The sequence below is a fragment of the Chlamydotis macqueenii genome, chromosome 5, assembly GCF_036417535.1.
Source record: "Chlamydotis macqueenii isolate bChlMac1 chromosome 5, bChlMac1.mat, whole genome shotgun sequence".
NCBI lineage: Eukaryota > Metazoa > Chordata > Aves > Otidiformes > Otididae > Chlamydotis > Chlamydotis macqueenii.
Genome location: NC_141560.1, coordinates 34,129,395 through 34,145,847, shown reverse-complemented (window position 1 = coordinate 34,145,847; position 16,453 = coordinate 34,129,395). Strand labels below are relative to the sequence as shown.

The following is a 16,453-nucleotide window of genomic DNA, read 5'->3' as shown; positions in this document are numbered from 1 at the left end:
CACTATGTGAAATTACCTTTAGTTTAATATCAGTGTCAAATATGACATTTTCGTACAGTCTTCCTCACATACAGTAAAGTTTCCTTAGCTAATAATGGCGTCAAGCTTTCTCCTGGGACTCTCTAGAAATTACATTCCAGAACGTACATATGCCTTAGCCAGGCTTGCAGAAGACAGAAAATGTATTTGCTGTATTTGAGTTTATATCTTCTTACAGCATGCTACTGACAGTGCACCCACTAATTACTATTTGAACGGTGTGTTGCTGATCTCTGTATGCCTCTTAGAAAACAGCAGTCATGCCTATCAGCTCTAATAGACTTTTACAGCTAGGACTGTAATTTAAGTTAGAAAAAATAATAAAATTAGACACTACGGAAAAAAAAAAGGAAACAGCAGCATTCATTTAAACCCTCAAATAATTTACAACATGTTCTCAGACCCTGTTTTAAAGCACAATCTGTGTTACCTCCTGTTCATGCTCTCCAAATTACCTTTGGTCACACGGACTATTCAACAGTTTTTACCAGCATGGTTACAGGAAATACACCAACACAAGCCAGTGAACAATGAAAAGTGTCGTGTCTCCATGCAGAGAAACAATTATATTTTGCACATGCAGCTGTCTTGTTTACCCAGTGGCAGCGGGTGCCTGCTCAGTGGATGCCACCACTTTGGAGGAACAAACATACTGAGGGAAGGGATTCTGTAAGTACATGAATCATTTTATACTGTTTGTTCAGTATATAAAATAGCTTTTTTCTAAAACATTGCTCTGCAAAATCAGTCTGGGAATATTAAAAACCAAACTTGCCTTTTCCTGTTCCTTTATTATTGAAAATGCTCAATATCTAAACACCATCTTAAATTACAACTGTGCAAACCCACTGACAAGGTACACTTTGTACATTTTTAATGTGAAGCTTAATTTGAAGATGAGGTTGCAGTGCAGCACTGCAACTGAAAATTGCTTAACAATACCATTGATGTATGAGCCATAAAAAACCTTGCTAAGCTGTCCCTGCAGAACTCGGAGTAATAAAAAGGTGTTCTTTTGCACTGAGGTGAACAGACATGGTTGACTGCATCTAGGGAGCTGTTCTGTTAAATGAGAAAGTGCCATTTCTTTCCTGTCAGTACAGACCAATTTAAGACACTCACAGATTTAGTTAGCACAGAGTACAGGATTTAATGAAATACACATATAACAGCAAACAAGTCACAGCTATGTTCAAAGCTTTCAGTCAGATTGTGTGCAGAATTATACCTACATTTGTGACAGATGCAAGGAAAAAGCCTATAAACTTTTTCAACCTCACTCCTACTTTTCAGAGAAGCAAAGAAAAAGCTGAATGGAAGAAGTCTAAAGACTCTCATCTTCATTCCTTTCAAAGTATCTAGACATCTAACAGGCAATGTTACAGGTTTTCTCTTCAGTTTCAATTTGGCTTTAAGTTCAACCCACAGATCAGGTTTACAAAACTATCAGCTGAGTGTCTTGATATCTCTGTTGTGAACTGATGCTTCTTCTCCAAATGATTCCTCCTTCAAAAGGAAAGGAGACACAGAGGTGCAGTGAATTGACTGGGAAGTCGGTTCTCACTTGAGAGGTCCTTCCACAGGCTGATTAAATCATATCAAATGGATTCACAGTTTGTGCAGCTACACCTGTGTCTTTTCATATCAGAGCACTGGAAGTTAACTGTCTAACCTACATGCAACCTAATCTGTCAACAAGTGTTCATTAACCCTACTGTCATTATATCAGAATAAGCTGCAGTAACTCGGAACTCATTTCAGAAGACGTTGGGATACTGTTAGCTTGGCCCAGCAGCACCAAAATTAAAACTAACAAGATTTGTTCTTTAAAAAAACCCCACAGAAATCTGCTTAATTTCCATAGTTAACCTATTAGCAAATTCTGGATTTAGGGAGTAACAAATCTCACTACGGCGATTTCTAGTTTCCTTTATATGAATGTAAAGTCACAATATTTAAGAATCAACAATTTTTGTAGTTGTTTTCAATATGAACAGCTATAACAGAAGATTTGGCAAAATCTCAAAGCAACTTCCAAACCTGTCTTATTGATCCACGTGTCAATTCAGTCTAGCTTTTGCAACATAAACGGTACTTGACTAACAGCTCAGTGAGAGATGTTACTCCATTTTTGAAGCTGCAATATTAATTAGTACATGATAAAGTTAGCTTATCTTGGTTTCCTGATAAAAGTGTAAGAGAAGTTTATTTCAAAAATTTCAGATTTAAATGGTACACACTATTCTCGAATGTTTTACACATTTTATAACTCGAAGCAAAATGTGGACAGTCATTTTGTTCAGTACAAAAAGACAGAAACTACAACTTCAACTTTGCAATGGCAATTTTACTGCAGACACAAATGGATCAGTGCCTTCATCCTAGTTGCCAACTTTCACCCCATCTCAACTTAGTGAGTGTCTTTATGCTCATGTTATCTATTTAAAATTCACTTCTTGGAGCTCCTTTTCTCTGATAACATCATGGATCCCTTCAAACACATCCTTTCTTCTCAGAAAATATTCCAGCCAGTACATCTAATGGCCTCCTCCCAGGCTGAGCTGCTCCATCTCCTGTTATTTACACTGCTGTGCAAGTTCAGCACCATTTGCATCAGCATCTTTCCTGCCATTCTCACCATTTGCCCAGATATTGTATATGCTCAAATTTCTTTCTAAGTGTTGTACTCTGGTTATACGTTTCACAAATTATTTTCTACAACTTCCCCGTTGTATATTATCTTAATTCAACAACTGATAGTCTTCCTGAGGTTCCCATTACCTCAGTTCAAGTCTTCTAAGTCACTGCTTTCCGGGACTGTCAAATAAGAGCCGGTCCTTATTACGTGAATCAAGAATGTTGCTGCAGAGCGTAATTCTGAACTCTGATGATGTTATTCTCAAGATCTGGTTTCACTCTCTGTGCTGACTCCTATAGAATCAACTTTTAAGGTATTTTTCAAGCTAAGGCTAGCTATTTTCACCCTGACATTTCTCACATTCAGCTGAAGCACTAATAGTCACCAGACTAGACTCTGATGTTGGCACATGCTGTCTATCTGTTGCATGTTCACACGTTTGTGCTATCTTGTCCACTATCCCTTAGATTTCACTGATGCTTTCCTATGAACACTGAGCAGACTTCTAAATTTATGCTTTTAAAAATCTTATATTTAAACTTTCATTTACCTCACTTACTCACTACCTTGCTTAGAGTTCCACCACATACAAAAACAGAATGGAAGATGAAGCATCTTGTTCAGGATTTTTTTTTTTAAGAAAAAATCCTCAAGTGAGGAGGCTTTTAGTATCATGGAAAGATACATAAACATATACAATAATGACCTTTATAAGAATAAAGCAGAACTACTTTAACCACCTTTAAAAGAAAATATCTTTATACCAATACCATAAACATGTTCAATGATTCTGTCCAGCATAACTTAGTTCCCTCCCTGTGGGTATCTACTACATTTTTTAGCTTGAAGATAACTGCTACTACTGTTTAAAATGTGGGTAACATTAAGAAAAAAATACTTTATTTAAAAAACCACAGTGAAACAGTATTGTCCTAGATACAATGACAATGAGCAACAAATTCTTTATACACAAAGTCCACTTGGTTAGACTGTGAAGATTTTATAAAAAATTTGGCACCTTGCAGGTATTACAAAATGTTACAGCAAAATCTTCCTTCACAGTCAGGTACTAAAAAACCTGAAAATTTCTGTACTGAAGTAACTTATTTTGTCATCTAGCATCACTGTAAAATCACCATATATATCTGGCCCGTGTTAACAATTATGATGCGAATTTTTCACAAATACTTCAGCATTCCAATTTGACATGCTAATTAATAACATTCAAAATGCCAGCCAGACGAGTAACATGTATTTTGTTCACATGGCTTAATACAAAAGTCACTAGTATTTTTTCCAGTAACTTCTTTTAAAAACGCAGTCCTAGTTATTTATAAGGAAAAATAACAGAAATGTACCTGTTCCAGTAGCTCCAAAACTGGTCTTGCAAGTAGGCTTGGTGGCTGCTTTCATCACCAAATGAGGCTTTGCTTTCAATCCAGTGAATTATATGTCCTTCAACAGCTAGGGTGACAGCAGGAAATAAAGTGAACTCTGAAAATCAAACTCAGCAGCCTGTAAGAGTGTGTTTGGGAATATCATATTGACCCCTCAATCTACCACATAATTCATGCAATGGATTTACATATTTGTAAAAATGTATTTGAAATATGCACATAGGTCATTTCTTCAAAAAAATACCAGAAAATATTTAAAGGATAATTATATCAATCTTAGTTTAATTACACCCTGTTCTAGATATTTGCATTTATTCTAACACAAACAGAATATAAAGAGAAAGAGACTAGACTAAAGTCCAATTGCACCTTACTGTGCTGGAAAAGAGTTATCAGGTAAGTAATCTAAAACTTCTGATGAATAACAACAACAGTTAGCTAAGCTGCTAAAGACAGAAACTTCTCACCAATCCAGAGTGGAAGGTGTGAGAATGGCAAAAAAGTTTATCATAGATATGTATCAGCTCCCTTACTTTGGCAAAATCAGTAATACTTCACTAGAAAGAAGTTAGGAATAAGAAGGCTTAAGTGAAAAAATATGATTTTGAATTTGTTTTTTTCAATGCTGTGTGATTTGCTTTGGTTCATGTCTTTCCTCATTTCTTGCAGGCGTAAATTTCTACTATTAATATCTTTTTTTTTAATAAAAGAAAAGTCCTCTCTGAAGCTGACAACCTAATTTTGCAGGAGAAATAATGAGAATCACTCTAAAATATCATTATTTCTCCAAAACATCATGTGAGGTATCACTATTGAGGTCTTTAGAAATGTTTCCCTTATTTCGAGTTCCTTACGATATCCACAGCTATGATGTCTGAGCCTAAGCTAGACCTGGGATGAGGTACTCAAAGGGTATGCAGACCCAGAAGCACAATACAGAACGATTAGAAGAGACCATAGCAGCACATGATTGACCACAGATTGTAAAATTACTTGGGGGCCTGTAATACTGCATCCTCCCCCCATCCCCAAAATCTTTACACCTCAGGAGATAAATAGCTGAGGCATAAACTGTGAAGTCAGTTGAGAAGCAATTTCTAAGAAACACTTGCCTTTCCTAGCTATGTATTGAGTCATGAAGAAGAAAATGCAAGGACTGTCATACATTAGTTCAGACTGGACAACAAGTAGAAAATTATTTCCTGCCAATCTCAAGTGACCGAAATAATGTGAAGAAAGCAATGCACTATCACTATTTCAATTTTCAGAGGCAATTCCATGCAAACAAATTAATGGCTATTTTTAACCTTCTTTCTAATAAGGTAATATTACAAACCCAACAATTCCTTTGGGTGTTTCCCAGTTTCCTTTCTCAAGCATTAAAAAAATTGGCTCCACCTAGTTGCTTTTCTAGTTTCCATTTAATCAAGTTCCTGAATAGCTGGGATGTAAACTTATCTGTTTCTAATGTAAAAGTGAGTATCTTAATACCAAGTATGTATTGTGTATATTGTAGTCCACATTGCTGGGGAATAAAAAACATGCAGACACCAAAGGTGAAACACTGGGTAACACTACTTAAAAAAGAGACTAATTTGTAGTATCCTATATTATACTTCACTTAAGTAGCCATAATATTTTAGCATGAATACACAAAATAAACCAATAAAAATACTTTTAAAAGACTTACCTACTGGCACTTCTAAAATAAAGTCTGGTGTTTTGTCATAACCCTTTGCACGAAGCTGATCTTCAGCTATACACAGATAATAAGAACTACTGTTTATAAAACTATTCTATTAAATAGACAACAGTATAATTAATTTTATTTTAAATAAGAGTGCAAGAATCACTAATGCAGTCATACTTATCTTTCTTATGCATACAATTCTGTGTCAGATTAAATGAACCTTCGTAGAAAATCTGAAGCATGGATATAAAAATGCTTCTTTGTCATCCCTGCATTTTTATGTCTTCATTATAAACATCATTAATTCAAGCTGTCATACAGTATTTTATAACCCTCAAATATTCAAAATAAAGGGGTATAGTTGCTGATTGAAAGAAGAGTCTCCCCACATTAGGAAAGTGTTAAGATTAATCCTACCCACACCACAAATGTAGATATGCTGTAGCTACCGTCTTGGTTTTATTTTACTATTAGTATACAGTTATTAAAAAAAGAACACGAAAATTATTCTCCTCCAGAAATTTATTACAGGAGAGACAAGCCACAATTTTAGTTTCTTTTGCATCCTACATTTTAGGGAATGTATCCAATTTCAGATCACACAAAGATTTAGAAATTCTGTTAACGTTAACTATACGACTCTCTTGCTTACAAATACTAGAGCTGAGTATTTCAAGAAAATATAGTGAGGAGTGATCAAGATAAAACCACAACAGACAAAAGATGCTTCCTTTAAAAAAAAAAAAAAAAGCTAAAGTAGGCTTCTTATATTTTCTAAACTATTGTCCTTGATTTTCAATACCATTACATTGGTATTTCTCCATTAGAATCTGGAGTGACCTGGTCATTCAATTCCAGGCATGGCTTTCTGTCTTCACCCAAGCTCAACTAATGGCACTACCTAGTAACAAGTAAGGCTGTGTAGCCCCTTAACACCTACTGGGCTGTTGACATTGTCATGCATCCCATTCGCCTTTCTACATCACCTTTGATTAAAATTAATGGTCCATTCTCACTGTTGGGTAGCTTATTTCCAATTCATTTATCAGGTTAGGACAGTAGTTTCATGGCCAATGTTCAGAACTCAGTTTTAGAATACTTTGTGCATATCCTGAAAGGTCAGCAGTTTGAGTCCAAGTAACATTTTAATGACAAAAACCCATACACTCTTAGAAATAAAAATATTTTTAAAGTGCCTAAAGCAAACTTCCCTCCTCTTTCTCATGGAAGAATATAACTCTGAAGTTTTTTTTTTTTTTTATAAATATATAGTGAACTAATACTGAAAGTGGGACAGGAGTAATTTTGGAAAGTTGTACATTGACTTAAGCGTAAACTGCAATAGCAGTTTATTCTTTTTGATAGCTGTAGTATTTCTTCTGAAATTTGAGAGCATCTCTTTACTGTAAGCACACTATATTGTAACAGAAGTCATTGCAATGCAGCACTTCATTATAGCATCCAATCAGCTACTAAATTTTTCTAGGACTTGGAGACAGACTTTGCTGTTGGCTATTTTTTCAAAGATTGTCAGCTATATGGATAAAGATGTTTAGAATAAGAAGGTTCTAATTTAACAGGCCCTATGAATAGAGAGTTTTATGCCATAACATAAAAATGAATTAATGTTCCAAGTAATCTCTTAATCTTGATAAAAATAAAGAATAATCCTGTTTTATCCAACTCTATTTAACTGTAACCTACTCTTAATTGTTTAAAACAGTCTAGAAAAGACAACAGGGTGTCCCAGCTGAGATTTTCATTATTTCAGAACACACAAATGGCAATAGTTCAGTCTTTTCTATCGCATCTAACAAATTCTAGTATTACAAACTCAGGGTAATGTACCTTAAAAAAAACTGACTGAAAATCATGACAGATGTAAAAACATTTCCTGATGGGTCAACCTGGCCAGTCTCTGCACCGGAGTCTGCATTAGCAGACTTTCAATATTCTTCAGCAGACTCTTTTTTCAAGGATGCCTGATTACTTTTTAAATCATTTGACATTAATGCATGGCTTGAAAAAGAACATTTTTTTTGTTTGTTTTAAATCTGTTTCTGATTGTTTTCACTGGGTTCCTCCTAACATCTTGTATTATGATAAACACCAGAAAATATGTTAAAAAAACATGTTTATTATTGACATGAGTTGTCTATCATGTGCAGGTGCACAATTACATATTACTCTTTCTTCAAGTATTTTTAAGCTTTATAACTTTAGTGAAAAAAAAAGAAAAAGATTATAGAAACTTCCCACAATCATCATACACTTTTTTTTTTTAAAACCAAAACTCCACTGAAAGAAAAGAAGTTCTAGCTTCTCAGCCCAGTTATTTTTCACATTGGTCCAGAAGCTACAGAAGCAGCATTCTGCACCTTAAAAGATCTTTTAGCTCTTGCATGGATGAAGAGAACAATTTAATAACTGCTTGAAAGCCAGCCCACAGCAGTTTTGACAGTTATATTTATGCATCCTCAGATTTTAAATTACATTGAAACAACCCTACTAAGTGGTTATTCTACAGATTCCCCATTAATTCAGATTTCCAACAAAACTGGAGCTTCATCTTTACTGTAACTTCACACTCAATCACAACCATTTAACACATCATTGTTCTTATACTAGCCTCTGGATATAGCAAAGAAACCAAACATTCTTCTGTTGGTGCATGAATGAGCAGGAACTGCCAATTTAAGATTACAGCAGAAAACACGGATCAGATTTCATCATATATATGCAGGCTTCTACTGAGGGACATCATGGTGGGAACCAAACAAGAAAAAGATTCCAGAGAAAGGTCAGAAACATAACTTCCCATTATAGCTAAAAGCTTTCCTAATACATTCATGGCAAAGACATGAAAAAAATGAAGATCCTATATAAAACCTAGAAATTCCTGGCATTTCGGTAAGGCAAGTGAAGTTGTTAGCCTGTTTTGAGAGAATGCTTCCATCGATCACTTTAATCTCAGGCGAAGTGATGAAGACTTGAGAGCTGTGTTTTTGCGGAAGAGAGGACGCAGCACATGATGCACTCCTCATGAACAGTGGATTACTAAAATGCAAATCTCATTAGTTTCTCATTCATTCTCTAAGTGAATCTGAAGGTGTTACTTCTGATCCGTAGGCTTTGAAACTAACTGCACTAGAAACGGACAAATTACATCCCAGATTTGAAAAGCTATTTCATGTTCCAAGACTATTCTGAAGTATGAACAGTGTCCTTTGATCATGCTTTTTTCTCCTGTAATAGCCTCTGTTGCACAGGTGAACATAGCTGATACAAAAAACCTTACTATTCTTGAGGAACAGTACCCTAACATGGAAACTGCAGGAATTCTGTTTCTTTACCACAACTGTTAAAAAGTTGTGTTAAAGGAATTAAAAAGGAATTGCAACTATAGCAATCTAAGTCATAAGCTATCTTCAACACTGGAATGCAGTCTTACTTGGAGCCTAACAAAGCCTGAATTTGTTGACTTATAGGAAATACTGTCATCTCTTCTGTTTTCCTGAGGTTTTCTTCAATTAGTTTTGGAATTAATTTTTCAGAAAGGGAAGACTTCATTGTGAGGAGTGCAGTAGAGTTCATCTTGCAGATACTTAGAAAAAGTTGTTTTTTTTTTTTTTTTAAAAAAAAAATCGTACCTAGAACCTTAGAGACACATGCAGTGCACGGAAATAATAAATACAACCACTTAACATATCTTAAATCATGACTAAACAATACTTTTGTATACATAAAATGTAAACAATAAATTAAGCTCTCATTTATATATTTATATTCTAACAAGTTAACCCATTCTAAATATTTTGATTTCATGGCACAAATTTCTTAAAGCTTATTTCTAAAGACAAAATTGATGCTCATCCAAGGTCATGAAACACTTTAACTTAAATCTGATTTGTGTACAATACAAGCTTGCACAAGCCAAATAAAATGATAATTGTTGGGTTGAGGGTCCATTAGTGAGTTATCTAGTCCATTCCCTTGTATCGTGACAGGATTGATTTCATTACAAGCTTTGATGGATGAGTGTCGAGTCTCTAGCCTTGAATTTTTCAGTGAAGGTGATTCCATAACCTTCCCTGGCAGCTTGTTTTTATACTTATTGTTCCTAGAACTGTTTAGTATTTTAACTCAACATCACCTCTGCTATTACAGCTTAAGCCTATTATTTGTGTCTCTGCTCTTACAGGGAAGGAGGAAAAATTACTCCTCCCATTTTCATAGTGTAATTTGCAAGTTTGTATCCAATAGTTATTCTTGTTATTTTTTTTCATTTTTCTCTAAAATACAAGACCACACTAACTCTGTTCCTTAATCACATGGACAAACTTTGTAAAACCTTAACACTCTTTCAAATTTCTTAAATTTGTTTAACATTTCCAAAATCTTAACTGAATCTAGCTTTAGGAGAGATCATAGTTTCTGGTAAAACCAACAAAATTCCCCAATCACACAAATTTAGTACAACACCCAACAATTAACAAAAGACAGCATTTCACTTTGTTATTGTCTCATCGCATTAGAAATCCAAGATTTAAGAAGTCATTGTTAAGTTTATTATCGCAATAAGGAAAATAATGCCTTAAACACTAATCATCGTTTTAACGGCACTCATATACAAGAAATGTAGTGCAGGCTAAACAAAAAAAAAAGAACATAATTTCCTAACTAATTAATCCTTAAAATAACTTTAAATATAGGGATTGTGAAAAGAGTGCTTGCATTGGTTGGGAGGCAGGGGCAAAAATTCAGCAGAAACTGCACAGAAAGCTAAATGAGTGAATCCTCTAGCAGTTCTTTAATACATAAAGCATTTTGAAGCTAATATTTCTTATGCTTCCTCCTAAGTCTCATAAGGTTTAAATTATGGCTAATATCTCATGACACCAAAAGTAATACTGCAGCAGATATTAAAGCATTTCTTTCAGCTACTTATTCTATAAAATATTAATTGTAAGCCTGTGCATGTGCTGTATATATAGGGTATTAGGTAACTGAGTTCCTGCTCAGTTCTAAATCAATAAAAAATAACATGTACAGCATCAATCATATTTTACTCTTCCTCTACTACCTAGTACAAAGAGCACTGAGGCTTTTTTTTCTCTTAAGTAAACAGTCACTGAAATCTTAGAAGTTAAGGATTCACTGGCTAGCCTCTACTACAGATTCTCACCTATGAAAGAGAGATTTTTTTCCAAAAGCATTTCTCGCAGCAAGACTTCATGCTCATGCCCAATAGCGCTGATAGTTTTAGGTTAAGAAATGGAAGATTACCTTGGAAAAGAATCAACTTCAGAAAAACATCATAGGTAAAGTAATGATAAAATTTATTGGCCTTCATCTGCATTTCAGAAGTGATTAGTGATTTGAACTCTAAATTTCACACTTCTTTACCGGGATTTCCAGAGGCATTTAGCACTTTGTGAAAATCAGACTATTGTATCCTCAGTACACATTTTACAAAATTAAGACCCATTAGATTGTATTTATTCAGTATAAATAAGAGTAATATTTCCATTTTTGCTTTATTTCCCCATTAAATTTAAAAGAAAGTGTGAGCTTAAAACATGTAACTAAATACCTTATAAGTTGCTCTTTACTGACTACTGTATCAATTCTCTAATTCAGCAAAGAGTGAAATATTTTTTTTCTTTATATTCTGACATTGATAGGCACTACATCCATCTGAAACATCTTACTGTAAAAAACCATCCTTTTAATTGATTTTTCAGAAGCATAAACTAATGCCAGGGAAGGATGAAATAATATTTTATAGTGAAGTCTTTTTCACTTCACTGATGGCCTGTTGATCCAATGTGCTGTTCTTAGCAGTATGTAAAAACACCACATCAAATATTTCTAAGGTACCCTCCTGGATGTCAAAGTTCAGTTCTGGAAGCTTTTAAGAAGAATCTTATGGAACATCATGATAAAGGATCTTACATTAAAAATAGTTAAGTTCCTCATTCTGTTTAGAATAACTTCTGAAAACTTAAATGACAGATCACCTTACCATTAGAGTTAATTACTTAATTTATATCAACACTTCATGCTGAGCAGTAAAAAACCTAACTGTATGGAATCATTTCATATATATACACACACAGTTTTTATCAACTGAAACTACATATTACGTTAAACTCTATTAGCAGTTACAGAACAAAAGAGGCAAATGAAGAACAGCAAAAATGTAAGAAAGAAGAATACTGCAAACAGAATTTATAATACACCATAAGCAGAAACACTTAGACTTAGTCTATAATACCTGTTATTGATGTATGGCAATGACCATGGGGCAAAACTTGTAAATAACCTCAGAAGCCATTTTCTACTCATGCAATCTAGCAGCCTAGTTTCCCGTAAGCATCTGAACTATTACTGAAAAATAGCCTCTTGGCATTTACAAAGAGGTTGACTTCATACTTTAGTCCATGCATATACAATTAGATAGTTATATTTAAAATCAATATGCAATCCTTCAGAAGACATTATGCTTTTAAAACCTTAACTTTAAATTGATTTTTAACTATTTTATGCACCTCAAAATTAACATCTAATTCAGCAACATACTTGCAGATAATGCACTTGCATAGCTTAGTCTTAAACTCCCCTGTACCGAAATGGAATTGAAAAACTCCTCATTATTCTCATTGATGTCACTGCATATTCAATAACTTCACTTGAACCAGAATGTTAAGAGGACAGAAAAGACCTTTTCAGACAGCAGGCAAGTTATTCTTAAAAACTGTTCATAATTCTACATATGTATTATTATTACCTTTAAATATGATGCTTTCAAAAGACTATAGCCAGACTGATCATCAACAAAATATTAATCTTAAAAATTCTGGATATGAAAATTAGTGATAAAGAACCTTTTAAAAAGTATAATTTATTAATCCACTTTCAGAGAGCTGTGTTTAATGCTGAAGACAGTCTCAATGAATACTTAAAATTATGATTAAAACCACAAAATACAAATACACATAGAACTCTATCCTGCTGCTGTTAACGGGAGCAGGGCTGAGTCTGTAGTAGACACCAGGCAAATATTTCTAGTGCAAATAACGTATTTTTATGGGGCAACCACCACATGTATCACCACCAGAAGAAATGTTTTTCATGCATTACTAAACATCACTGTAGCTTTCCTATCTTGCAACCGTACAGTGAAATCAAGATCTTCCTCCAAACTGCATGCAGAGATTTATGCAAGAATTCTCTACGTCTTGGGAGGGAATTGTCTTGCTAGCCTGCTCAGTGATAGCAGGCCATGATTTTGAAGTTGTTTCTTTGATAGCAGACTGGAATAGAAGAGCTACTCATTCAGGACTTCATGAAAACAAATTACAAACTTAGTCTGGAATACTCAGTACTGTGTGGAGTTCCTCCAGTATTCTCACTGGATACTGAGGATCTCTAATCATTTCAACACTACAAAAAAAAAAAAAATCCCTTACTACATAGACCTTTTTTTCTACAGCTAGCCTGATTTCCTGTAAGAAGAAGAGAAAGTAAAAGAACTGCACTGCATTGGTCAATCATACCTGAATTGCACTTGAAAACATTCCAAGTAAATCCCAGATTCATAACAAAGCAATGCCATAATAGTGAACACTATCTATGCAACTTATTAATTTCACCAGAGAATAGTTGAGATTGGAAGGTATCTCGAGAGATCTAGTCCAACTCCACCACTCAAAACATGGCCAACTAGTCTTAATAGAAAACCAGACATACATTTCAACTAATCAAAACCAAAAGAGATTCAATCAGGTGATGAATGTGTAGCCACCAAACAGACAACTTCTTGTGGTTCCTCTGATTTTTGTCAAACAGTATAAGAGAAAGCTCTGCAGTGACTCTCTAGCTGATTGAATGTAAAACAGAGGAGTATGAAATGTGCTTTGTGAAGCAGAACTTTATGTCAGGTTAAAGCTAGACACATCTCTTCCACACAGTCTAAGCTCGTCAATTGTGCACCTAAAATTTTATGGGAAAGGATACTGTTTGATGCAGTCCACCAGTGGTCCATAACAACAGTCATTCACAGTACACTGCAGACAAATAAGAGAAGTAGTATAGTGATGGGCAACTACAAAACCATTATAGTTAAACAGTATCTTAAAACCAGTAATTACTTTTCTTCAAAAAGGCTATCAGATGCTGTTCAGATTTAATCACAGAAAACAAAAACTGCATGCTTTTATTCACTATAAAAGCAAGCTATTAAAAAGTGAAATGCTCCCCTCACAAATATTGCATTGCCATTTATGGTGCACCCTGACCTCACGGATAGTTTACGATGACAGTAATTAAATGAGGTTTAAAATCTTTTACTCTGCTAGGCAGATAACAGCATTACCACAGGAAAAAAAAAAGAAGAAGAAAAAAACCCAACAACTGTGATTAATACCTGATAGACTTGATTTGCCAGAACTCCATCTGGAATCTGAGAAGGGTCCCGTAGCATACTATTTATAAGAGTTTTGGAGGCTACAGAAATAAAGAATAAAAACATATTAAAAACCTGTCGACTCAGTTATCCACTCGGCAGGAAAAGACACACTTTTATAAGGAAAACATTGATGATGTTGATAATTTTGAAAATTATCCAACCAGCAACTACAAACCTATACATTTGTAGCTACTTACCTATTCTGATACGCTTAACTCTAGAAGTCTTGAAACACAAAAGCATTTTATTAGTACAGGGCGAAAGCAGGCCCTTGTTTACTTGTTCAGTTTCACTGGACAGTTTGTGTTTCAGAAGCATCATGCAGCTCCCTAAGGAAATTGCTTAGTACACAGAAAATGTAATTCAAAATAACCTCCATAACCTATGAGAACTTAAGGAAGAAGATATGTTAAAATTCAAAACAGCCTTTAAAAACAATGTTTAGTCTCAACAGCCTTAAGCACTTCATAGACTTGATGATTCTGGTTTAATAGATTTCAAATTTATTTATTATTTAGTTTCAAAACATTTATTTGATTGTACTTAAAAGCTGGCAAAAGGCTTTCTGTGCTATTTTCAAATATCTAAATCTAAGACACAAAAGAAATCAGAAGTGAATTTGGGACTACTTGTCAGTCTTTTATTCATGGATATTGATACTACAATGAAAAAAATAACATAAAACAGGAGTTGCCTTTAGTTTATTTTCAAATACAGTCCTCACAAGCACTGTGATACTGTTTTCTCTCCAGATGCTCAATCTGGGTACTGGTGCATACACCAGTTAATTACTAACAGTAATGGAAAGACTTCATTGTAGAAAAATGTTTTCTAAAACCATCAAACATTTCATTTTACAACTTCTCAGAGAAAAAACGCCGCTGCAGCACAAGCACAAGCTGCCTCCTTCCTGGTAACAACCGCTGACAGGGTTCAGCGGGTGGTGTATTTATACCATTGAATCCTTAAGCGTAGACCAGGCTTGAGACTAGCAAGGTTCCCCGCTTGGCCAAAGATTTCCTGTGTGACTTCAGGCAAATTCCTTTAACCTCTGTATGCTTCAGCCGTGTAAACAAAGTGAAAAACTCTCTTGCTCTTCTCCATCTGTTTTGCCCCAACTGAGGGCCAAAGCTTTGCCAGTCTCTCCAGTAACTGAATCAAAAGCCTCAGATGACACCGTGAAAAGGATTCCTGGAACCTGTGACATGAAGGGATCTGGCATATAACCAGCAATGCTACGACTATTAATAAATGTGTGTAAATGCTCTGCTGAAAGTAAAAGAGACTGTCATTTTAAGTTTCTCCCCAAATGCTGTCTCCTAAAAGTATCGCATTCAGTTGAAAGTAGTATTTTCAAGAAAATATTTTGTATAGAGAACTAATGCAAAGGAATATAAAACCCCAAATGAATTTAAAGGCTTTGAAAGAGCTACAAAGAGTGGCATTACCACGGGCAAGGGCAAAAGTTTGTGCACTTCCAGATGCATCATGCCATATTACACATTTGTATCTTATCCGTCTCATATGGAGTAAGCACTTCTTTTATAAGTGAATACTAAGAATAAATAGGCATTTTACTTTAGCTTTTGTATGTTGTTAAAAATGTGTTTTGTACATAGGATAAAAACTTTGAAAATGTGAACCAGAAGGCAGTTTATCTATTTACTTTATTAACACTAAAAATCAAAATAATAACAATTTTTTAGTAGGTAGGAATAATACACAAGTAACAGTTTGCCAATAGAGAGGTTGATAGGATGGAAGAATAATGAAGAGTGTAACTGAGGAAGACTGAGTAGAATTCACTGTTTTGAAGGGCTACTGATTTAAGCATCGTGACTTGATTATGAAGAAATAAAGCTATTTTATGACTGACCAAAAACCAGCAAGCCTCCACAGATCACATTAGGGAAATGTTTAACTGGACAATACTTTGAGTAATGAGCTACAGGTGCATAATAAATTTTCTCTATTTCTGAGACTGTCAACTTCAGTTTCTCACTTGAAGTTACAAGACATTCTATTCTTTACCTATGTCAGAGTCATAATGAATTGACATATTGGATTTTGTATTATGTTGATGTCACATTGGTTCTACAAGGTTTTAAATAAAGCCTTTAAAAGAAAAGGCATCAAACAAAACCAACTACTACACAATATATTACCTTTCCTTCTTATATAACCTGCTTATGTAATGTCCTGCAAAATTTTCTAAAAAT

The 16,453-nt window shown here is 34.5% G+C and overlaps 1 protein-coding gene across 7 annotated transcripts in view; it reads right to left on the bottom strand.

Annotated features, from left to right (window-relative positions):
• Nucleotides 1-16,453, bottom strand: part of CDIN1 (CDAN1 interacting nuclease 1) — a 138,969-nt gene that overhangs the window by 72,192 nt on the left and 50,324 nt on the right. For all 7 annotated transcript variants that reach the window (XM_086749365.1, XM_086749361.1, XM_086749362.1 and 4 more), the window contains exons 6-10: nt 14,193-14,272; nt 13,784-13,833; nt 10,950-11,017; nt 5,765-5,830; nt 4,036-4,141 (exon numbers count right to left, since the gene is read on the bottom strand). In XM_086749365.1, coding sequence (XP_086605491.1) covers nt 4,036-4,141; nt 5,765-5,830; nt 10,950-11,017; nt 13,784-13,833; nt 14,193-14,272 — 370 coding nt within the window. The remainder of the gene's footprint in view (nt 1-4,035; nt 4,142-5,764; nt 5,831-10,949; nt 11,018-13,783; nt 13,834-14,192; nt 14,273-16,453) is intronic.